Source organism: Sander lucioperca, chromosome 9 (genome assembly GCF_008315115.2).
Source record: "Sander lucioperca isolate FBNREF2018 chromosome 9, SLUC_FBN_1.2, whole genome shotgun sequence".
NCBI classification, from domain to species: domain Eukaryota; kingdom Metazoa; phylum Chordata; class Actinopteri; order Perciformes; family Percidae; genus Sander; species Sander lucioperca.
Genome location: NC_050181.1, coordinates 30731607 through 30755452, shown reverse-complemented (window position 1 = coordinate 30755452; position 23846 = coordinate 30731607). Strand labels below are relative to the sequence as shown.

Below are 23846 nucleotides of genomic sequence, written 5' to 3'. Positions count from 1 at the left end.
CTTAGGCACCGTCCCAGACTTCCACGCAATGTTGCAGAGGCGTGTCAACCAAGACAACCCCTCCACACCCAGAGCTTTAAGCATTTCTGGACGGATCTCATCAATCCCTGGGGCTTTGCCACTGTGGAGTTGTTTAACTACCTCAGCAACTTCCACCAGGGAAATTGCTTTGCAAATTTCTGATCACGGTGCATTGTTGATATGTTGTGTTGAATATAATGTAGCTAGGGTAACTGTAAATGCTACATTGCTAGCTCCTTCCACGGAGTTTAGGTGCTGTACACCGGAGTGGTTATAATGAACGTCCCCTCAGTCAGACGAAATTCTCAGAGTCTGCGCCTAATTCCACTTTAGTCCAGTAGCCTGAATGAGCTAACGGCTAATCTTAGGCCTAGCCTAGCAATATCGCCCTCTTGGGGTTGTACAGTTTTGTGCAGCTCACAGGAGTAGCCATTTTTGTAGTCTTTGGCTAGACTACACCTCGTCAACCCCTCCTACTCTTTCACACCCACTCTCTCACACCCACACACACACACACACACACACACACACACACACACAGAGGGTCTCCCCACATGCTGTTTTGTTTTTTCTTTGTTTTGTTGTACTTAAAAGAAACGTATATTGGTTTTAATTGATGAAAGGATTATTGATTGGCCATTGATAATTTTGAAGTTAATAAATTCTACTATACTTTAATTAGCAGTTGTTTGTGATTATTTGTGTATTATTGTATTAACTGCTGGTTAAACACAGGTCAGTGCTCGGATTTCACCCTTCCACTCTCAAATGAGACTATTCCACAGTTCAATATTGGCCCCTGAAGTTTCAGGGTGGTGCCCCGTTTTGATTGTTTGTTGATTTGATAAAGTTATTAATAACCATATTCATAACTTTATTAATATTGATAAACATCTTTGATAATATGCCAATAATTGAATCTGTACACCTACGAGTACCCAACACTCTGCTGTGCCACGCTACATCCTGTAACGCCCTGCAGTGCCCTGCTATGACATGAACTACTATGACTACCATTTGTAGTCACTGTTCCATTATCTTTATTGTAACTATTATTGCCACTGTTCATCACATCCCCAACCGGCACCGTCAGACACCGCCTACCAAGAGCCTGGGTCTGTCGAGGTTTCTTCCTAAAAGGGAGTTTTTCCTCGCCACTGTCGCATTAGCCACTGCTAATGCTTGCTCTTGGGGGAATTACTGTGTGTGGTCTAGACCTACTCTATCTGTAAAGTGTCTCGAGATAACTCTTGTTATGAATTGATACTATAAATAAAATTGAATTGAATTATCATCTTACAGGATAGATTACCACTGGACTAACCTAAACGTTCTCCTTCTGTCTGCAATCTTGAAGCAACTTCTTGTTGTATATAGTTGTAAATGTCTAAGTTGTTGTATATAGTTGTAGATATAAGAATGTTATGTTTGAAAGCATTTTCTGCTTCATGTATATAGTTGTCAATATAGAAATGTTTAAATAAATAATTTTATGTAACCAAGATGAAGTGAATGTTTTTGTAGAGCTTGGAATACCTAACCACAAAACGTAAGTAAGGGTGAAGATATTGTTCAACACATTGTTCTAGGCTTCGCATGCTAGTTATTTGTTACTTACCAAGTTTTTTCTATTGCAGTGTAAAGAACAATAAGGTTTTTAAAAAATGGACATAGACAGTTTATATTAAATAATTAAAAAAGGGGCAAAGACAAAACTAGTTAAATTTAATTTATTTTATTTTTGCGCCAACCTCTCCAACAGTGAAAAACATTTTCACTGTTTGACCTCTCTCTGGCCTCTGCTTCCCTCCTCTCATCTGCCTCCCTCTGGTATTTGATGTCATCTTTTAGTAGCTGTAGGAACAGATCCTCTCTCTCCCTTCTCCTCTTCTCTCCTCTGTGCCCTGCTCTCTCTTTGCTGCTGTCTCTCTCCTCCTCCTCCTCCTCCTCCTCCTCTTCATCTCTCTCTTCCTCTACCTCTTGTGCAGTGCTTGGCCTTGGTTTGTCCTCCTGGATCGAGGCAATAAGGCAGGGGGGCGAGACTGCCGCAGACGTATAAACGTCTCCGTTTGTTCCTTAGTCCCTGTTAAAAAAGACGAGAAAGCGATCAGTATAACGCTGTGGATTGTATAATGTTAACGTTACATAGTTTGTACAACTTATCTAGTTATTTAAAATATTTATAAAAGAAATGCCGGTGACAGCAACCAAGTTAACAACTTTTAGCTAAATGACAGGTCCGGTTCAGTTAGCCTTTTTACAAGCTGGCAAAGCCGCGCGCATAGGATTGTGGGTGATTTGGGACCGTGAAGGATACACATATGCATCCTTGGAAATTCTCTGAACGAAGGACTCAGTCCTTGGTGGAATTCGGAGGATCCTCAACATTGGAACAGTCCTTCGACGGACGTCGATGATGTAGAATCCTTGAAATTCTGGCTTCGGAGGATCCTTCCTTGACTTTGAGAAATGCCTAGTGAGTGGGTTCTTAGTTCCTACTTGACTGACTCCATGTGTACTAAGCATCCCTTGTTGGCCAACATTTTGGTTTTGTCTATACTACTAGGTACTTATACTATATTGACTGGATTAAATAGAATTGCATTACAAAAAAGAGACTAAAATACAATTTTCATTGATTAAAACTAGACTAAATGTCATCGGTTTTCGTCGACTAAAACTAGACTAAAATAGTCATGGATAATTCTGACTAAAATAAGAATAAAATGCTCAGACTTTTAGTCGACTGAGACTTGACTAGACTAAAAAGAGTATGAACGTGACTAAAACTAATAAAAACACATTCCCCTTCATATGGGTACTCACTACAGTCCACCTCTTTCACTGAGGTTAATGTGAGTAAATTACTTTATACATTATATTGATGCTTAGGATTGGTATTTTACTGAACATCAGTCAGGCTGGTTCATGCAGCAATAGTCTATATCCTTGACGTTCCACTTCCGGGAACTAGGGATGAGCGAGTACAGCATTATCTGTATCTGTATCTGTTAACCATATGAATTATCTGTATCTGTATCTGTACTCGAACTGGGCGGGGCCTAACCCGGAAGTGGGCGGGATTTAACCCGGAAGTGGGTCGGTTTGTCTTGAAATGGGCGGGGCTTTAACCGGTATGTTATTTTAAGCATGCAATTGATATGGGTTGATCAGAAATTGTTATATTTATTGCTGATTAGAAAACTATTTACATGACAGCATCAGCATTGAGCTTCAGATCAATGGTTTTGATCACGATAACAAACAAACTACATACAGAACAAGAACAATGAATAAAACACATGCGGTTGCAATTATGAAGTAAAATGTAATGAACAAGAGTTTTCATACTCAACATAACTTTCTTTTTTTAACTTTTAATTTTTTTATGATCAGTGTGATTTTTTATTTTTTTTATTTCCACACCAGGTATGTGTGTGTGTGTGTGTGTGTGTGTGTGTGTGTGTGTGTGTGTGTGTGTGTGTGTGTGAGTGAGTAAGAGAGAGACAGAGAGAGAGAGAGAGAAAGAGAGAGAGGGGGGCGGGGGGGACTGTGTTCTATGGATCAAATAGTCCGACGCTGTTTTTCAGATCTGTTTAGAGCCAGCTGATGGTTTAAAAAAGAAAAAAAATCTCCGACAGGCAGAGACGCAACGCGAGTCGCATTCTACCAAGCACCACGTCTGAACAAACCCCATGGTTACCAGAACTCTACTGGTTAATAAGTAAGTACTACAAACCGAAGTAAAAAACAAACCTGAAGCTGAAGAAACCCTAAACGTTAACGGAAAAAAGACCCGCGAACCTGAGTGACTGAGGGAGAGACAGAGAGAGAGAGAGAGAGACAGAGAGAGAGAGAGCTGTTCTCTTCTCAGTGTTCTGTGTGAGTGAGCAGATCGGGACACAGCAACACAATAAATCTGTATGTGTGTAGGGGAGGGGCGCTGTGACGACTAGCCTATCACAGAACGCAGACACAGTCAGCTATCCAATGAAGATTTTTATTCAATCCGAGCACAGATATTGACTCGTATTACTCGTATAATACTCGTACTCGGCAAAAGTGCTTTATCTGTACTGGATACTCGTTTCAGCTGAGTATCCGGCTCAACTCTACCGGGAACCATGGTGAAGTTAGTTTGATGTTGGATGTTCAACAGATATTCGGATATTCATTTCGGGTTGTGCTTTCACTCAGTCTTGGCAGAAAACAATACGACACCCATTTGCTCCTAACTGCTTGATTTTTACCTAGGGACCGTCTATAAATTACTTTCTGAATTTCATTTATTTCCAATAGCTTGTATATCAGATGTTCTAAACACCCCAGGCCAATACAGAGCTGTTCTGCTAAGTAGTACTAATCAGACACACCTCAATAAAATCTAATATTTTTTTACCAACTATTTTATTCACTTTTGAAAGAATCCCATTCATTTCCTATTGAAACGTCTTTTTGCTCAATAGCTTCTATTTTATGGGACCCAAACATCCCAGACCAATACAGAACTGTTCTGCTATGTGGTACTAATAAGACACACCTCACTATAAATTAATATTTTTCACCTACTGTTTTTTTTTTTTTTTTTTTTTTTTTTTTTAAGAATCCCATTCATTTCCTATGGAAAATGGCTTTTTGCTCAATAGCTTCCATGTTATGGCACCCAAACACCCCATACCAATGCAAATCTGTTCTGCTATGTGGTACTAATAAGACATACCTCACTATAAATTAATATTTTGCACCTACTATTTTATTTAAATTTTTTAAAGAATCCCATTCATTTCCTATGGAAAATGGCTTTTTGCTCAATAGCTTCCATGTTATGGGACCCAAACACCACAGACCAATGAAGAACTGTTCTGCTATGTGGTACTAATCAGACACACCACCTTGCCAGTTTCCTTTCCTGTGCTGTGTTGTGCCGGGGAGGCAGCATAAAGAAGAGGGATGTTGGGCGACTTGACAGGCTGGTAAGGAGAGCTGTAGTTGGCATGGAGCTAGAGTGCATCACATCAACAGCAGAGAAAAAAATCCTTGATAATGACTGTCACCCACTACACAACACATTCAACAAACAGAAGAGCATTTTCATTAGCAGACTTTTGTCACTGTCATGTTCATCAGACAGACTAAGAATGTCCTTTGTCTCCTTGGGCATTCAGCTTTACAACATGTCATAGAAAGGGAGGATAAAATTGGACTTTACTAATTTCTGGCCCCACCACCACATCACTCTGCCTTCTCTCTGACATCCCATATATGTCTGACTGCTTTTACAGGCTATATAAACCCCTCTCCACAGTCTGGACTGTGATCCTTACATTACCTCTATTGACATTTGCAATCTGTACCTATTTTGCTTTATTTTAACTGTTGCTCTAGTTTCTTAAATTACATTATCTTCTTATGCCATTCTCTATGTTTACACAATGTCCATACTCCTCAATAAATTATATTTAACAGCAGTGACAGCTTTGCACTGATTATATCCCTACAGTGTTTACTGTTTACTTTTTATACTTTTGCACTTCCAATACACACAATCTACCATAACACCTTATCATGGTGAATGTATCAAAGGGCCAGTCCTTAATAGGCCTCTGTAATCACTTCACATGCTCTTTACTTCCTACTTTTCTGTGAGTGATTCTTGATTGATATGTGTGTGAGATATTTGTGTATGTATGTGTATATGTATATGCTGCTGTATGCCTAAAATAGGGGGGTGACAGATCATAATAAAAACCAATAAGGTGGCTATAAGTATAACTATAGGACTAAGTCTAAGGGACCGTTTGGTATTTATGGAATGGACCACCGGAGGAAAATAGGGGAGGGTCATGTCTTTTTATTCTTTGTTGATGGGAGGGTCATCCAATTTTTTTTCCATATCATTTTGGAGGGTCAACCAAAATATATTGCTGGTGAAGGGAGGGTCAGGTCTATTTTGACCCAATTCCTGGGTTCAGAAGTCCTAAGGACCAGTAGGTGGCGAACATGAGCTCGAATGACAGTGACCAAATGTACATGAAGTAAAAGTTAGAGCACATGGGAGAGGAGTTGAATTGACTGCATGGCAGTTGATGATGGGGTGGTTCAAACATGGCTCCGAAAAAAAAAGGAAAAACCTCTGGCAAGAGGCAGGAGGAAGAGATAATATTATCAAATCTTGAATTAACCTTCTGACAACTTTATCTGCAATGCATTAGGAATAGCATAACGTTAGCTGGCTTTATAGTTTTACAATAACAACTGCTCGCCACAACAGCTAATAACTTTAGCCCAAAATGTTTTGTTCACACTGCTAAAACTAACCAAGCCAACGTTAATCTTTTAGATCTTCGTTTGAAATGAATTCTCTAACGTTACTGTTAACGTTACTTTCCCAGTTAACTTACAGGGAATAAGATGTATACACAAAATCTACGAGCCAGGTTGACGTTACGTTACATCGAAGTTAACGTTAACCTACAGAAGACATGGTCAGCCTCTTACTAAATTATATATCCAGGTGCTTTGACATGGCTAACATTACCAAAACTAACCCAGTCACTGGTTCAACTTGACATTCACTATCAATATTGTAAACGAAACTGCATTTCTCTAGCAATTTTACTATTACAGAAAGGTTTTTACAACTCAAACTCTCACCTTGTTAATGTAGATTCCAACACAGCAGGCCCAGCATCATCTGTCTGCAGAAGACGAGTGCAGTCATCTAATGTCCACTTGCACTGGGAAATAAAGTTTATCATAGCCATCTTTAAAAAAAAAAAAAAAAGCGGGACAGTCGTTGTCGTTCTTCTCTCCTCTTTTGATTGAAAACAGTAAAGACTGTATCGTTAAATAGAGCTCAAAAGTGACCGCCCCCTTATTTTGCGGTTCAGGTGTCAGAATTAAATTTCCCATACATTTTCCAAAAAATAGTTTTATATATATATATATATATATATATATATATATATATATATATATATATATATATATTTTAGAAGGTTTGTGCAATCACCAGCCTACATATCTTTAAACATTCTCTAACAACCTGCTTGAGTTGTGGGAATTAATGAACAGAAAACCACCTAAATGGATTTCAAAGAATAAAGACTTTCTTTCTTTAAAGACTCCTTTAATTGTTTAATGCTGTATCCTGACAATAGCCTACACCCAGTCTCAACTCTTCAAAAGTCTAAAATGACATATAGCTACAAGTAGTGACTGCCCAGCACTGATAATACAGCCTGTGCCATTTGTGTAAAATTCGCTGGCCAATGTTATACCAGTAATATTTGTTTTATTTCTACAATAGCATTCTTGTGTCAGTTGTAATCTAAGTAAAGTAAAGTCAGTGTTATGGAATATGACTTATCAAGTCTCAGTTCATAGCCGGGTGAACACTGGCCGGTGCAGTAAACATAGCCTAGCTAGCCGGCTACGATTTCAGTACAGTAACATCAAAGATCCTTGCTCCTTCTCAATGCTCTGGTAATATTGTATTCACAAAATATAACCAATAGTACGGTAATGTTAAATCTTACTTGTGAAAAGTAATCCCCCGAGCCCTGTTTGCGATGGTCCGCCGATTTGAGCAGGAATATGGTGCACAGTGCTCTGGCATCTTATTTCTTCTGCTGATACGCAACGAAGAGTATGACCGGTCCAAGATGGCAGCCGCATTTCTTGTGCCCAGCAGCCAATGTGGCGTCTTACTTAAAGGTCTATGGTTGTCACTACCCGATGTGAGATGAGTGCAGATGTGAGTCGCGCATATGTCACTTTGCGACAAGTAGCCTACAAGAGTATTTTTTTTCTTTATTATCGTATTATAGTCATACAAACAATCAAGGCACAATGTGTTTGTACATTTGTCAAAAACGTGTTTACAGCTTTGAGGTAGAGACAATATATACATCAAAACATAAATAAGAAAATGAAGAAAATAAGATACTAGGGGTCTTTAGTCCAGTAGGGAATGGAAGTCCAACAAATAAAAGAGTCTCTTGGTGTTTTCCTTTGTCATGTATTGTAAAGATGTAGCAAAAAGTTTAAGCTCATTCTTCCAACCGTTGATGTAGGGTTTGACCTTTAAATATTTGCACCTATGAATAAAATGTTTACATTGCTCAATCAAGTTATTTATCAAGAATTCTAAAATTCTTATCCTTCACAAATATTCGAGCTTTAATTGACATTTTGTTTAATGGGTGTAGCAGTATACCTTTAGATTGAAGCCAGCATTGAAAAGACAGCCACAATTCATTAATCGGTTCACACTGAAAGAAAATATGTTCAACTGTCTCAATATCACTCTCACAGAAAATACAGGAGTTACTTTCCCAATTAAATTTCACATGTAGGAAGTGATTTGAAGGATAAATATTTAATATTTGAAATGTCACTTCTTTGGCTTTTGGTGGGAGAGGATACGATAAGGATCGTTTCCTAATCTTTCGTGCCTCTTCACCACTATAGTCTCGGAGAATATATTTTCTTTTCAGTTGAAAGGGATAATATTTTGTACACAATACATTCTTAACAAACTTGTTAGTAAACTGTTTCCTGTTCAAACTGACACCATCAACACAAAGAGGCCTCATCTCTGACATAGCATTTGCATGAACCAGATGTTGTTGGGTCATTGTTTTAAAGGGAATTGGAATGGCTCTTATTTTTCCTTTTTCCATCCAAGTGCCTAAAAACAATGACTTCCTAATGGATAAGATGTAGTAAAATTGTGTTTATAAATCAAATTCCAATAGAGGAGAGCTTGCTGGTGAAAATCTGATAACTTCGTTGGCAGTTTACATAGATCCTAGTTACATCGCAATAAAAAATCAATACCTCCCAACTTTTTGAAAATTGCATCCTGTATGGAGTACCAAAAAGAGCTTTTGTGTGAAATAAATTAATTCAGCCATTTTACTTTAAAAACACCGTTCATAACCAATAAATCAATAGCACTTAGTCCACCCTCTTCAACACTCTTAATCACATTTGCTTTCCTGATATAATGACATTTATTTTTCCAGATAAAGTTGAAATTTGCTTTGTTCATAAGTTGAGCCATTTTTTCTGAAACCTCCAATGAAAATGCAGGATATATAACTCTTGAGAGGCTTTCCATTTTAGATAGAAGGACCCTTCCAAATATGGTAATATCCCTCGGTAACCATGAATTTAGAATGATTTTACATTTCTGTACTCTTTTACAAATATTTCTTTCTCTCTTAATTCTTTGTTCCTGGTGACAGTTATACCCAAGTATTTGACTTGCGATTTAACTGTTATGTTACAAATTATGTGAGCCAGTTGATCATGTAAAGCGAATAATTCACATTTATCAATATTTAATTTCAAGCCTGCTGCTTCAGAGAATTGATTAATAGAGTCTAATAGAGTCAAAAATAACAGAATCATCTGCAAATTGACTTATTACAATTTGTTTGTCCAAAATGTTTATGCCTTCTGTACCATTATTTTTAATCACAATTGACATAAGTTCAGAAACCAAGATAAATAATAACAGGGAGCTATTGCAACCTTGTCTAATGCCTCTTTTGACTTTAAATCTCGGACAGGTACCATGTTCCAAAGCTACACAACTGTTAATGTCACTGTATAACATGCCAATTAAATCTATACATTTTTTACCAAATCCAAAATATTTAAGAATTTTTAAAATAAATGGGTGTTTTACCGAATCAAAGGCTTTGTAACAATCTACAAATAAAATAAATCCACTATCTATAAACAGATGACTGTAATCGATCAAATCTAAAACCAGTCTTATATTATTGTGGATAGATCTTCCACCAAGAAACCCAGACTGAGTTTCATTTATTATCTGGGACAAACCTAATTTAATTTGTGCTGTCCTTCGGGTCACCAGGACCCGTTCAGTTTATTGGACGTTTTCTATTGGCCTGGCGTTGAGCTTCGGGTCCCCCGGTGACCCTCGCGTATTATGTGATGTCATTTCACGTGAACTGGCGGTAGGGCCTCGCCCTTCGGGGGCCCAGAGACCCATCCTGCAGATGGCGCTCTCTGTTCAACAAAGGGTTGAAAATAGTGATGGTCAAATGAAGCTTCGCAAACCACTGTCTTTATTTTCTGAGCCCACTAGATGGCGCTCTCTGGGAAGCGTGGACAACCTGGACAAGCTCGTCAGCACATACAGCTGCCGCAGGAAGACGGCACGCTGGCCCCTCGCCGTGTTCCACAACATTCTCCACGCCCATCAAAGCCTACAACGTCTTTGTGCTATGACGAGAGCTCAGGCCCGAGTGGATGCGCGGCAAGCTCAACCGGAGGCGTGCGTTCCTCGGGCAGCTGGGCAGGGCGCTCGTGACTCCGCTCATCGAGAGACGCTCGCGTCTTCCTCACCCTGTAGTCGCTGCGTGGTGGTGGTGGTGGTGACCGTGTCGACCTGGAATTGCCTCCGGCCTGACACACTGAACAACAACAACAACAACGACGAGAACAACTTTGTTTGCTATTGAAATGTGTGACAAGGTCAAGTGAAATAAATGCACATGGTGCGTGCGTGCATGCGGGTGTCGAAACTTGAATCTGTTCTGAATATCTAGATTGTTCAGCAGATCCATAAACATTTCACATTTTATCACATTTCTGCAGTTCAGACTGTTGCTTTACAACATCATGTGACCCTATATGCAGTATAATGTTCTTCACAGTTGGGTGTGCTGCCACGCTATCCGGGATTCTTTGGGCCAGGTAAGACACCATGTCTTTGGGAAAACAGAGTATTTTGGTGTTTTTACTGCTTTTTACATCTTTTACAGCAGAGTAACCCACAATCAGAGTTTGAGGCCCAGTTGTTAGCTTTCCCTGTAGCTTTTTACTTTTTGAATTGCTCTTAGTCCTTACCCTGCTGTGTGACAATGACACGCAAACCAGGTCATCAGATGAAGGTCCAGGGTCCTGCGGCAGTGGAACAAATCTGTTTTCCAGTTGCACGCTCGGTTGTTGGGGAGGCATTTTGTTGCTAATTTTCCGTTTTGCAGCTGTCCACGGCTGTGTCCTACCGAGTACAGGGGTTGAAGAGGTGCTTTCCCTGGATGATAATGCAGGCCAGCTGTTCATATCACAAATCTCAGGGCGCTGTGTCCTGCCCGTTAGTCGTCCTCCCATTTCCCTGGAAGAAGATGATTTACTCTTGGGCTTTGCACCAAAAGAGTTCCAGGGAGGACTACCACTTGTTGATTTATTACCCGTTCCACAGCTCTCTTGTTTCTTTGTAGTCTTGTTGGTGCTAATTAGCTGTGTGTTAGCATGCTTTTGTCCATTGTTTTGGGTCCATGGTAAAGTGGTGTCATTTCCACATGGTGTGTTCACTTCCACGTTTACTTCTAACCGGTGAATTTTGATTTCCAGAACTGCAATCTTCTGAAGGAGTTTGTAGTAGTCATCCACGGAGAAAGGAGGCATCTTGCTGCTAATTAGCTTTAGCTAAGTACCACGTTTCCAGTCACTGTAGGACAGGCTTGAGCTATTGGTAGGCCACGCTCACGCAGAAAAATGTTGAAATATGGCAATAGCCTACTATGTCTACAAAAAATGTATAGTCCAGTGATTTATAAGTATCCATCCTGCTCATAGTTTCTCACAGAGGAAAAGCAAGATTATCAGCAGAAATATGCAAGCAGAGGCAGGAGCAAGCAGCAAAGCGTCTGCACTGTAATAGGGCAAGAAGACCAAGGGCACTGTCTTGTGGGTGAAATGGTTGAGATAATGTTGACGAGGGAAAAGACAACCCGAATGAGAAGAAGAAGAATGATGAGAGAGAAGGAAGGTCGAAGGAGATAAAATACTTAGTTTATCAGTAGTCTGTATCAGTCTGTATTCAATTCAAGTTGGACCCACAGGGCAACCATAAGGTGAGCCATTTGTGGATGCTTGTTTGCAATGTGAACATGTGCTAAATATAACGTTAAATCTGAACTGAATTTTGTGCTTTAACGTTAGCCAACTCAACTATCTAGTATCCCTAGTTAGCTAGCAAAATGTGTAATATAAATTTAACAACGCTTCCGAGATGTTATCAGCATGTAAAAACACATGGTAATCTCGCAAATTTCAAGTAATAGGGTACTACTGTAAATGATGATACAGTAGTAAATAAGTACTGTAAATGGTTACACAGTAATAGGATAACTACTGTAAATTCATACACAGTTGTTAGATATAATTCATGTGTTTTTTATGTTTTATTATGTGTTAAAAAAGAGGATCCCATAGGAAATAGGCTACTGTAAAAATGACTCAATTATGTCGTCATTGTATTGAAATTTGCTCTTTTTTGCTGCTTGTTGCTCTTAGGTGCCGCAACTGCAGAAGACATAAATAGCAGTCTCTCTGCTCCTAGCACCCCGAGGCTGATTGCTTTTGGTAAGGCACACACACACACACACACACACACAAACATAAAATAACACTCAAATGGCTTCCTAAATCACCAGATATCAGTCCAATAGGGCACATTTGCTAAGATGATGTTGCCTATTTGTGTTATAGGGGATTCCATTCTCGAGGCCAATGGTTGGATGCTCAACGTCGATGGCAAGGTAATCATTGGACCCCAGGAGCTGCCAGACTTTGATTCTGCTTTGGCAGCCCTATTCAGCTGCTTCTACTCGTTCAACATCCAATGTCAGACGGAAGCAGAGAATACTCTTGAGTTCATTCAGAGGTTTGTCCATTATGAACTTAATTATTCAGAACAGGGTACTTCTAGGATAACTCCAGGTTGTGCTTTTATGTTTGGGCTGAAATTAAAGATATAAGAGATATTGTACTCTCATATCATGTTAATACTTGGCCAGAAGCAGAAAATAAGTGGTAAGCACTGGTTTGAGAGTATATTGCCCCCCGACTTACACTTGCAGATTCATTCTCAAGATCAATTCCGAAGGCTCAAAATGCCAATCAAGAACACAAATTAGCCGACGGCCAGGAAAGGGTGCAACGAAAGAATGCCAACCTCAACCCTGTTGGGGCTGCATTTATAAGAGAGCTGCTAGATTTAGATTTTTTTTGTGTGTTTGTGTTTTTATGTTCAAGTTCCCAAGAAAGCAGAACACTGTTGAACCAAACATGTCATCATATACAGTAGGTGCATTTTGAAGCCTATGTGAAGATACTTGGTGTATGGCTTGCATAGCCTATGATTACTTCATTTGTAGATAAGATTCTGGAGTGTTCAGTTCAATACATTTTATCTCCATCATACTTAATTCCATGTCTTCTCTCATATTTCTTTCTCTCTCTCACACACAGACACACACGCACACACATTTGTTTATATTCATGCTGTTAGTTTCCGTTTTCCAAATTCTGATTTTGACTGCCTACACAGTGCAGACCCACTCTTTCCACAAGCCCCAGGGTGTTGTTAAAATGACATTAAGTTTTTAATAAAGTAATATTGTAACACACATACTGGTTAATGTGTAAATCATTGAAAATAAATAATATTGTAGAGGTAAACGTAGTAGCAGTACTGTGAATACTAAAATAGTAATAAGTATTATAAGATACGATATTATGGATAGGTACTGTAAATTCTTATTCAGTAATAGGGTACTACTGTAAATGATGATACAATAGTAAATAAATACTGTAAATGGTTATACAGTAATAGGATAACTACTGTAAATGATGATACAGTAGTAAATAAGTACTGTAAATGGTTATACAGTAGTAGAATTACTACTGTAAATTAAGATACAGTAATAGTACTGTAAAAGTAAAAGTACTGGCATCCTGCTGCCAGTAAGTTACTGTAAAATCTACAATAGTCATTTTACAGTGCACTCATGAACACAAGTGCCTTGTATTGTATGTCTTGAGCATCTTTCAGAAAGAGCTTGATGAGCACCGAGAGCTTTGGAATAACCACACCATCAGGCCTGTCCGTCAGTCTCTCTGTCCATCTGGGAAACCAAAGACCAGATACCACCTGCCTCACAGGTTTGTATAGGGTGATATCAGGTAAAATGGGCCATCAGGTACAATGGGCCATTTAAGGTTTGGGGGTCCCAGCCCCTCTGGAATTTAGAGCCAATGACTGCAAAGGATGTCAAACTGTTGTCATAACTGTGCTTGACAAGTAACAGGTGATTTGATTGGTTTATGGTTGCTATGGTGGGCGGGGCAATAATTCAAATCAAGACTGCACCAGAAAGCTGCATGGTAAGTAGCCTGGCATACCAAATCTAACTAAACTATTATAAGGATGATAAATCTACAAAAAAAACAAACATGCACATAAAAAAATATCTGTCTTGATAGCATTAATCAGAAATAATGTTGTTAGTTTGGTATATGAACATATTTTTTGAAAAAGTGATGTTTTTCCACACTGCAAAGACGCATCAGTGGAAAGGTGACTGGCAGTGAACATGTGTCAGGGCAGAAGCCCTACCTTCCAGAGGAGGCGGAAAGGGAGCTTGCTGCCACCCTCAAGACATTGGTGCAGAGGGGGTTTCCCTTCACAAAACGTGATGTCCAGCAAGTGGCCTTTGATTTTGCAGCCAAGAACAACATATCTGTTTTCTCCAAGACAGCAGGGAGGGCCGGATATTACTGGTTTCAGAACTTTTCTGCGCAAGCCAGAGGTCCTGTCTGCAGCACGGGCTGCTGGACTCAACAAAGAGGTGGTTAGCCAGTGGTTTAACCAGTATGAGAGCGTTTTGGTCGAGCTGGGTATTGAGGGCACACCATCACATATATGGAACTGTGACGAGTCTGGGTTTCAGGACCAGTTCAGTTCGACAAAGGTCGTTGGACAGGTTGGCCAGCCATGTGTGGAGGTGTGTGCCGGAGAGAAGGAGGAGACAACAACTTGTCTGGCAGCGTTCAATGCAGAAGGCACATACAGTCGAACGATAATTATTTTTAAGAGGAAGCGTGTTCATTCTGAGTGGCTACAGGGATGCCCGGAGAACACCAGCGTAAGGTGTTCAGACAATGGCTGGATTACCTCTGACTTCTTTCTGGAGTGGAGTCAAATGTTCATTCAGTCTCTCCCCAGGGATAACCCTAGGCCCCACCTTCTCCTCCTTGACGGCCACAGTAGCCACGTCTATGGAGTTTATGAAGCTACTGAAGAGCAAGAATGTGCACATCATGTGCTACCCTGCCCACACACTGCAACCGGCAGACAAGGCCCTCTTCAAGAGTCTAAAACACCACTGGGACCAGGAAGGGAGGAAGTGGACAAGGATGATGGCTGGTCAGAAGCTGTCAAGGATGGAGTTCTTTGCGGTGTTCAGCAGGGCTTAGGCAAAGGCTGCCACTATTGAAAATGCCAAGGCAGGGTTCTGGGGGACAGGGATGTTCCCTCTCAATAAAGATATTCTCCCTGAGACTGCTTTTGCCCCCAGCAAGACCACCGAAAGAGTGCTACCATCCCCGCCCACAAGGCCGCAGTCTCTCCCAACCCCGCCCACAAGGCCACAGTGTCTCTTACCCCTGCCCACAAGACCACAGTCTCTCCCACCCCCGCCCACTGGACCATGGTCGCCCCTGCTCACCTTGACCCACTCTGCCCGCCAGCCATCACCCCTGCTCTCTGGACATCAGCACTCCCACCCGCCAGACCTCAGTCGCTTGCCGATCCCCCAGCCAGACCTCAGTCCTCTGCTTCCCTGACACCCCTGCACTTTCTAACTAACTGTTTTATTGATCCCCAGTGGGGAAATTACAATTTACACTCTGTTTGTTATTATTCATGCACAAATGTCAGAGTGAGTGGGCTGCGCCCTGAGCGGTTGGGGGGGTACGGTGCCTTGCTCAAGGGCAGTGCCCAGGAGGTGAACTGGCATCTCTCCAGCTACCAATCCACACTCTGTACTTTGGTCCGTACTGGGACTTGAACCGGTGACTCTCTAGTTTCCAACCCAACTCCCTACGGACTGAGCTACTGCCACCGCCAAAGAACAGACAATGGTGTAGCCTTCACTAGGAAGTAGCACAAGTAAGTAGCAGCTCTACATTAGCACTGTTTGTGCAGTTACACGACAAAGTTAAAACTGTCCCTGCATTGGCCAGGAATTGAACCCGGGCCTCCCGCGGACTTGCCCCCGCGACTTGCACTCGGGAAGGCGGGTATGGCTGCAGCCTGGAGCGTCCCCTGTCAAGCAGTCCCGTCTCATGCCGTCCCGTCTCATGCCGAGGCGTGTCCAACGGTAAGATGCAGATGGAGATACGGGTAAGTTCATGGGCGTCAGTTTGGTTTGAAATGTGTTGGTGACAGAGACGCAAATTTACAAAAGTACATTTCCAGAAGTGCTGGGTACAATGACGCATTAATTTTTTTTTTCTCTTTCGAGCAGGTCATGTTTGAAAGACGCTGTCCTGTAGCTAATGAATAAAAATGTGGTTTAATGTACGTAAACAATGATCAATGATTACCAAATGTCTCTCTCATATTGCTCCTCATAACCACTGAAAACTGTCAAAAAATCCAACCCAAAGTGCAATTATTATGGACGTTATCTGACATCTGACGCGTTTCTGCTTCACATTTTCAGCAGGGCAGCGGAGCGGCTGTGGGTTGACTCCCCACGGTTCTCATGAGCTTTATAAGTCATAATGTGAAAAAGCTTAACGTGGTTTAATGTACCTAAACAACAATCAATCATCACCACATTTTTGGTTAGATTTTTTGACAGTTTTCAGTGGTAATGAGGAGCAATATGAGAGAGACATTTGGTAATCATTGATCATTGTTTAGGTACAAGCTTTTTTCCTCGCCATAGGCGCCAATGAAGAAGAAAATGTTAATGTGAGAACTTAATCGTTGGATTTCGGTTTAGTTCTTTTGACGGGCTTAAGAGATATGGCCATGAGAAATTTGGTGATGATTGATCGTTGTTTAGGTACATTAAACCACGTTAAGCTTTTTCACATTAAGCAGAATGTCCCGACAGGCAGTGTAGTGAACAGAGATGCTTGCAGCCAGCGCAGCAGCAGAGTGTGTGTGTGTGTGTGTGTGTGTGTGTGTGTGTGTGTGTGTGTGTGCCTGTGTGTGCCTGCCCTGTGGGGATAGAGATTGCTCTGGATTTTTTGGCATCTGTCGCTCAAGAATTATATGTGTTATGGACTTTTTTTTTAACTAAATTGAGCTAGAGGTTTTCAAAAGAAAAGTGGTGGGTACAAAATGACTCATGACGAAATCTGGTAGGTATGCGTCCCCACTGTACCCACACCGAAATCAACGCCTATGGCACGTTTGTTGCAATCAATTGAAAAACGTTTAAACTGTTAAAGTAATTTTAGCCATACATATAGTTTGCTGATTTCTGGATGTTATTGTTGTGTCCCTGATGTTAACGTACATTTCTTTCTGTGATTTTCCTTAAGGTACACTCAGTGTCTTTAAAAAAAATAAAGTATTAAAGTAGTAAAGTAATTTATTCCAGACGCCAGCTTTTATTTTGAAAAGTAGAAGCTCGGGGATGGCACCAGGCGGGACGGCATGAGACGGGACGGCTTGACAGGGGACGCTCCAGTCTTGGGAATTCTTTAGCTAAAACGCCCTAAACTGATTCCCATTCATTTCCTATGGTACTGCTAAACCAGTACGGACGTAATATACCTTTGGCCGCTAGTATGCGCACTGGAGTCGTTTTGCGCACTGGTATGGAACGCCAAAAGGGTCACATTTCGTCACAGTTCGCACGGCGTTTTGAAGCCGTTTTTGGCGCCATCTGGCGTTTATTAAACGCCACTACACGTCTAATAAACGCCACCTGGTGTTTATTAAACGCCACCACGCGTGTGACGTCACCAGGCGTTAAATAAACGCCACCAGATGCTTATTAGACACCTGGTGGCGTTTTGATAATCAACTCCGCCCTGTGGTTTTCACAGCCAATAGATTTGAACTCTTATCACCCAATCAGTAAAGAAGGAGGTCAGGCCACACTAATCAAGCATAGATCTCTTTTGCAGCTTGTTTGAGTAGCCTAAAGAAAATAGTATTCACATTGGGTGTTATTTTAGTTTTTATTTATTATTTCTACATATCAATATATGTTGAAATATGTGAACTAGAGTATAATTATAGCATTTAAAAAGCATTCCTTTGTTCTTTTTAACATTCCTGAGGCACACTGATCTCCTTTGCTGTTTGTTTGAGAAGCCGAAAGAAAAACCCCAGTATGCACTTCGGTGTTATTTTACTATTTATTTCTTATTTATTCATATGGCTGTATAATAAAGTATGTCGAGTATAGTTATATAATTTAAAAAGCATTTATTTGTTCTTGTTGACTGAGCTAAACAAGTGTGCCTACTGTTGCTCTAACATTCCTGAGGGTGGCAGCAGAGGACAATATATAAATTATTCGCTCTAATAAACTGTCATGTTTTTCTATTCTATAGAATCTATTCTAGTTTTTGTTTAACTGTTACACATTGTGGTTGTGGCATTATTGTAAATCTATTTTATTTCAATAGAAATTTTATTTTATTGTAGGATTACAACATGAGCACAAACTTAAGTCTGCAATTTTGAAGTTTTGAACAAAGTATGATTTTCATGATGCGGTGGAAGCAAGCAATGTATCTTCCTGAACCGAATGGTTGTGTCCCATTGCAAAATAAAAATACTTACAAATATCCCATCCATCTTGACTCCTGTGTCATATGAATCAGTTCAAAGGTTAACATAGTGGTGATTGGTTTAATTACTAGCACAGGTGTAAATATGTCTGAATAACACATCTCAATGCTGACTTAATGTGTAGTATTTTGTTTTAACAATTGCATTTCCTAAGTAGATACTAAAAAGAAATGGAAATAAAAAAAATTGACTCAATATGAAAATATTTATTCAAAAACATTTAACAAACATTGAAACAAAACAAATTTGTTATGGTTGCAAATAGATTAGGCAATAAAAAGTCAAAGTTACTTGTCAAAAATCACATTGACGAGTAAGACTGGTTGCAGAAAAACAAAAAAAAATACACCAAACTAAATGTAAGAAAGAGAAAAAATGAAACTTAAAAAAATAAATTTGCTTGTTCAGTCACTTCACTAGCACAAACAGTCAGTTGCAAGCAAAAATGACTTTCAATATATATTTCGGGACTCCAGGTAAGTAATGAGATCTCTGATGATTTCAATCCCAAGGTTTACTCTTTGGCCTCCAAGAGGGTCAAACTGCTCTTCAAGTTGTTGACTCATCACAGCACCCAGTGTAAACCGTGTCTGAGGCACTTGCACTCGTTCAGGCCAGTCGATATCAGGGGGCTTTCCTGCAGCAGCCGCGTCCCCAGTCCCTGCAGCTTCAGCACGGCCACCATCCATTGCTCCCGCAGTGCCGTCTGTCTCACCAGCAACTTCCGAGGACTCAGTTGCAAACAGATCCCTGATTGCTGTGGTTGGCTGTCTCTGCTGTGCTAGGCAACCCCTAACAAAGATTTGCAAGGGGGACTGGTGCCTCTCTGTCCTTAGACCATGGTGGTTCCACTGGTTCGTGAAGGCATTCAAGTCCCTGTTGATCCTCGGTAAATATACATATTGCAGTGCCCAGAGATGCATTTCATTATCAGGGTCCACTATACCCTCTCTCTCAAGAAAACGGAAGAGGTCATGGTAAACATTGATAACTCCACGCCACATGTCACCCCAGAGTCTTTCAATCCGCTGATTGTGTGTGCTTGTTCCTCTTATGGCACTGCCTCTACCAGAACCTCGAAAGACATTCATCAGCAGGCAAACATCATTGTTCTCGCCACCATGGTCTGTCAGTACCCTCGAGGGGACTCCATACTTGGCCACTGCACTCATGAAGCACTCCAACACAGTGCTGCTGCGGTTGTTGTTGGATGCACGGAGGAACACAATAAGGCGGCTGTAGCCATCTATGCTGCCATGAACAACTATCCTCCACCTAAATCAAAACAGACAAACATTTGGTTGATATGCAAAGCAATCAAAACATCATGAGGTGCTAGAGCAAATGTGAATCCTGGGATTTGGGTTACATGAGACAAAGAGAAGGATCAGATGTGCTTTGTGTTTCGTGGCCACTGAAAGGAAAGATAGTGTAAATTCAAAATGAAAAAAAGCCAGAATCGACTGCATCACTACTGGTAGGCATTGTTTAGCACCCTCTATCTCTCAAACTCTTAGGCATTTCTACTCCTGCAACATGGAGTGTCCTGAACATCACTTTCTGCAATGGAAACAGCTCCCCAAAAAAGGCCCAAAAACTCATGCAGAGAGTCATTTGTCCTGCTTAACACACAATAGGTGATGCCCTAACCTTTCAAAAGGATATTAGGAGTGTGATGAGATAATCGGCTCACGAGATGAGACACAAGATTGGGGTTCTCAAGAATGAGACCAACACATTTTAAAGAAAACTTGAATGTAGAAATAGGACTGCAAAAATTCTTTTATTCAATTGAAAGTCACCAAATGAAAAATGAGCACTGTGAAAGGTTTTACCACAAATTCAAATGTCTTTTCTTCTGTTTAACTAACCTCTAAAGATCCTAATAACTGCTGCATCCCACTCCTCCCAAACCTGTCCCTACGACCTATTAATCAAAAAATGTATTTCTTACAGGGCACTGTAAAATGTATTTGCATCTTATTCTTTTTAGGCGGTTTTATTTTCATGACTGTTTGCTCTATAATGTTTTATCTGAAGCACTTAATTGCCTTGTTCCTGAAAAGTGCTAAAGAAATAAAGCTACCTTGCCCTTCAACCTCCAGCCTGTCACCAGAGGCTAGGAACGCTTTTGTCTTGTTCCTGGTCATAGAGAACACTGGGGTGCCTGTCTGTCTGGGAAGTGACATTGACTGCATCATCATCTAGCCATTAAGTTATATTGCAGCAAACGCTGTCTGCGTAAAGTTTTGAAAACTGTGTCTGCCTTACTGGCACTGCAGTGTTAAGCTGCAAAGGCGACGTATCTTTCGGTGTGTGTGTGTGTGTGTGTGTGTGTGTGTGTGTGTGTGTGTGTGTGTGGTTTAAGTCTCAATGATCCAGTCGTATACTCTGTATTTCCCAAACACAAGTTGTTGCTATAACCTTACTATGTACATAACTTCTGCACAAGTTGTGTGAGAGTTTGTAAACTGATGTTTTGATATAGTTTTGCTGTTGTTAAACGGGACCTTACAACCTGAAGGCAACACTTTGTCAGTAATTTATATAAAAATAATTTTAAGGGTGAAACTTCATTATGTTATTATGTCAGAGTGAATTGCAACTCAAAACAACCTAGTAGCACAAGTTCTGTCAGTAAGATAAAGCCGATTAGCATACCTTATCAGTTTATGATTCCCATCGATGTGCCACAGAGAATTTGGTCCCGCCACCCAGTAAGACCTTCTGTGCAGCCTCTGCGACATCGCACGAAGGGCAGCCGCTCTTGGGTTGATTCGTACCATACTCTCCCTCACTCTCCTTCTCTGGATTCGGACACCCTCTGCCCTCAGTTGGGCATGGACCGACTCTGGTCCAAGTTGTTCATTCCCTCCTACCAGATCCTGAATCATGGCGTCCAGGTTGACGTCTGTTACGTCCGAATAGGAGGTGGAGCGAGACAGATTGAAGCGTCTGAAAAAATAAAGAACAACAGCTGGGTGATTCTATATTTGCAGTTCTGAATATCTTCTAAAACAAAACATTTTTTAAATCAATATTTTGGGTCACAGTATTGATTTCTGTAGTGAATAGCCGTGTAATAAGTTGGATAATAAATCCTCTATAGTTTTACTAGAGTCAGTTTTTCAAATTGCAATTTTGACTTTTACTTGCGTAATTTGTTCAAAGTGCCTTTGTAGTCAAGAGTAAAGTTTAAGTGAGTTACTATGGCTGTGGGAATCGGCAGTGAAAGATTATTTTTTCATAACTTTGTCATTTTGTAAGCCTAATGTGAAGCTTTGTGGAGTTGTTAAGGCTCTTTTTTAAAGACAAAATTGTTTGCATTTTAGGCCTTTATTTTGATAGGACAGCTGAAGACATAAAAGGAGAGAGAGGGGGAATGACATGTAGCAAAGGGCCGCAGGTCGGAGTCAAACCCGCTGCGTCGAGGAGTAAACCTCTATAGATGGGTGCGCACTCTACCAGGTGATCTACCCAGGCGGCCATTAATGCTCCTTTTTAGTCCTGTTGATTTTGTGTGTGATGCCACGTGAGCAGACATGTAAGAAAAATGTCACCATCAAGTTTAAGCCAATGTCTTATAAATAACAGTCCTCCCTACAGCCCTGCTCTCTCAACTTGCTCTGTTGTCGCCATAGTAGTTTCAGACAGTGTGCTTCCCAGCAGTCTGCTCCCCCTGCTGTGCCTCAGCACCCTCTGTTTCAGACCCTCCACCAGCCTTTGGGCAACACCTCCTCATTTACATACGCTTTAAAAATGCCAGATGGTAAATCCAAATAGAAATGGTGAAACTTAAAATGACAAGGGACATTTGCCACGTTAAATTCAAAATATAAAATTTCAAATTCAAAAAGGTGCAAAGGCTAACCTCTTTTTTTTCAATTTGAGATTTTAATTTTAGTATTTCCAGTTAAGCTTTTCCATTTAACATTTTGAGTTTCATATTTGAATTTCTCTTTTTTTATTTAAAAAATATCATCTTTCAATTGAAAATTTCAGTTAGAGCATTTATATTTAAGCTTTGCATTTTAAATTTTACATTTACATTTCCACTTTTTATGACCTGATTATTCCAGTATCCGTAGCATTGTTAAATAATAATATTTTAATTTGATCTATTTTTGGACTTTCAATTTAAATTATGAATAACTATATACTCCATATGAACCATCCCTTTTTTTTGCCTAGAAATGGAGCTGCCTTCAAGTGCAGACAGAAATGTAAACCTACAAATAATCCTACAGCTACATTGGGGGGTTACATTTATACCTGGCATAAAAGGACACAAACTCAAGGCCAAAAAGTTAGTTTGAGCAAAAATTCCACAAGTCCACAATTTTCATACAAGTGAAACTCACCTTAAGTGCCGTTTCACGGTTTTTAGAGAAACATTTAAAATTTCCGCCATCTGCGACGGTCTGAATCCACATGACATGAGGAATTCTAGCTGTCCACGAGTAATGGCATACTGGGGCAGACCTCGAGCTCCAGTCCAGGTCAAGGGAGCCATGTAACCCGAACTGGCTGAAATGATCAAACACAAAAATGTTTAACACCTTATAAAATATATGTGAATGAAGCATGCGCTGTCTTGGAATGACTAATTTGTCTACAGTTATTAATTAGCCCAAGGTTAAGTGTCACACTGTAGTAGCCTAAGCAAAAAAATTTTGCACTCAAAATTTATATAGCACTTAAGTCATCCAACACCTGATGACAGAAACATGCTACTTCAAGGACAGACAGCAAGAACCCTGAAGAGTTTTCAATGAAACCCTGTAATTGTGAGGTTTAATTTACTATTTACCTTGTGAATCATGTGCAAGGTGACTAGTGGCTCTGATCTCCTGAATGTACTCAGTCACTTGCTGAAAAAGCTCATCTGCTGCCGTTTCATTAATTACCCTCCCTCTTGCCCACTCCATGCTTCTCCGCAAGGTTTCCATTCTGCAAGAGAAAGATAATGGAAATATAAATATAGTATCAATATGGTCCGTGTACTTGGTGGCCAACGAATTTTCGTTTTGAAAGGAAAAAAACAAAAACGAAAAACGGCCAGTTTCCCAATTACCATTAGTAAATAGGAAAACAAAAAACGGAAAACAACCCATTATTCGTTTTTTGTTTTGATATTAAAAATCGGAAAACGAAAAACAATCTCGTTATCCGATTG

General features: G+C 40.3%; 1 protein-coding gene and 1 long non-coding RNA gene across 2 annotated transcripts; one reads left to right on the top strand and one right to left on the bottom strand.

Moving 5' to 3' along the window:
- Positions 1 to 12324: 12324 nt before the first annotated feature.
- LOC116057101 lies at positions 12325 to 13064 on the top strand. The gene is made up of 3 exons (XR_004106724.2): positions 12325 to 12429; positions 12556 to 12730; positions 12927 to 13064. It is a non-coding gene; the product is annotated as an uncharacterized LOC116057101 (long non-coding RNA).
- A 6058-nt stretch (positions 13065 to 19122) lies between these two features.
- On the bottom strand, positions 19123 to 23487 carry LOC116057094. The gene is made up of 3 exons (XM_031309499.2): positions 23032 to 23487; positions 21332 to 21625; positions 19123 to 19945 (listed from the first exon to the last, which is right to left on the bottom strand). Exons 1-3 carry the CDS (start codon positions 23181 to 23183, stop codon positions 19123 to 19125), a joined length of 1269 nt encoding a protein of 422 aa, XP_031165359.1. The 5' UTR covers positions 23184 to 23487.
- Positions 23488 to 23846: the final 359 nt, after the last annotated feature.

What these genes read in the sequence shown, in the direction of transcription:
- LOC116057094 (XM_031309499.2), bottom strand. Translation starts at nt 23,183, where the DNA reads ATGGCTCCCTTGACCTGGACTGGAGCTCGAGGTCTGCCCCAGTATGCC. An exon ending in ACCGTGAAACGGCACTTAAG is followed by an intron (nt 21,626 to 23,031) that starts GTGAGTTTCACT and finishes TTATTTTTTCAG; the next exon opens with ACGCTTCAATCTGTCTCGCT. An exon ending in GGGAATCATAAACTGATAAG is followed by an intron (nt 19,946 to 21,331) that starts GTATGCTAATCG and finishes GTTTTGATTTAG; the next exon opens with GTGGAGGATAGTTGTTCATG.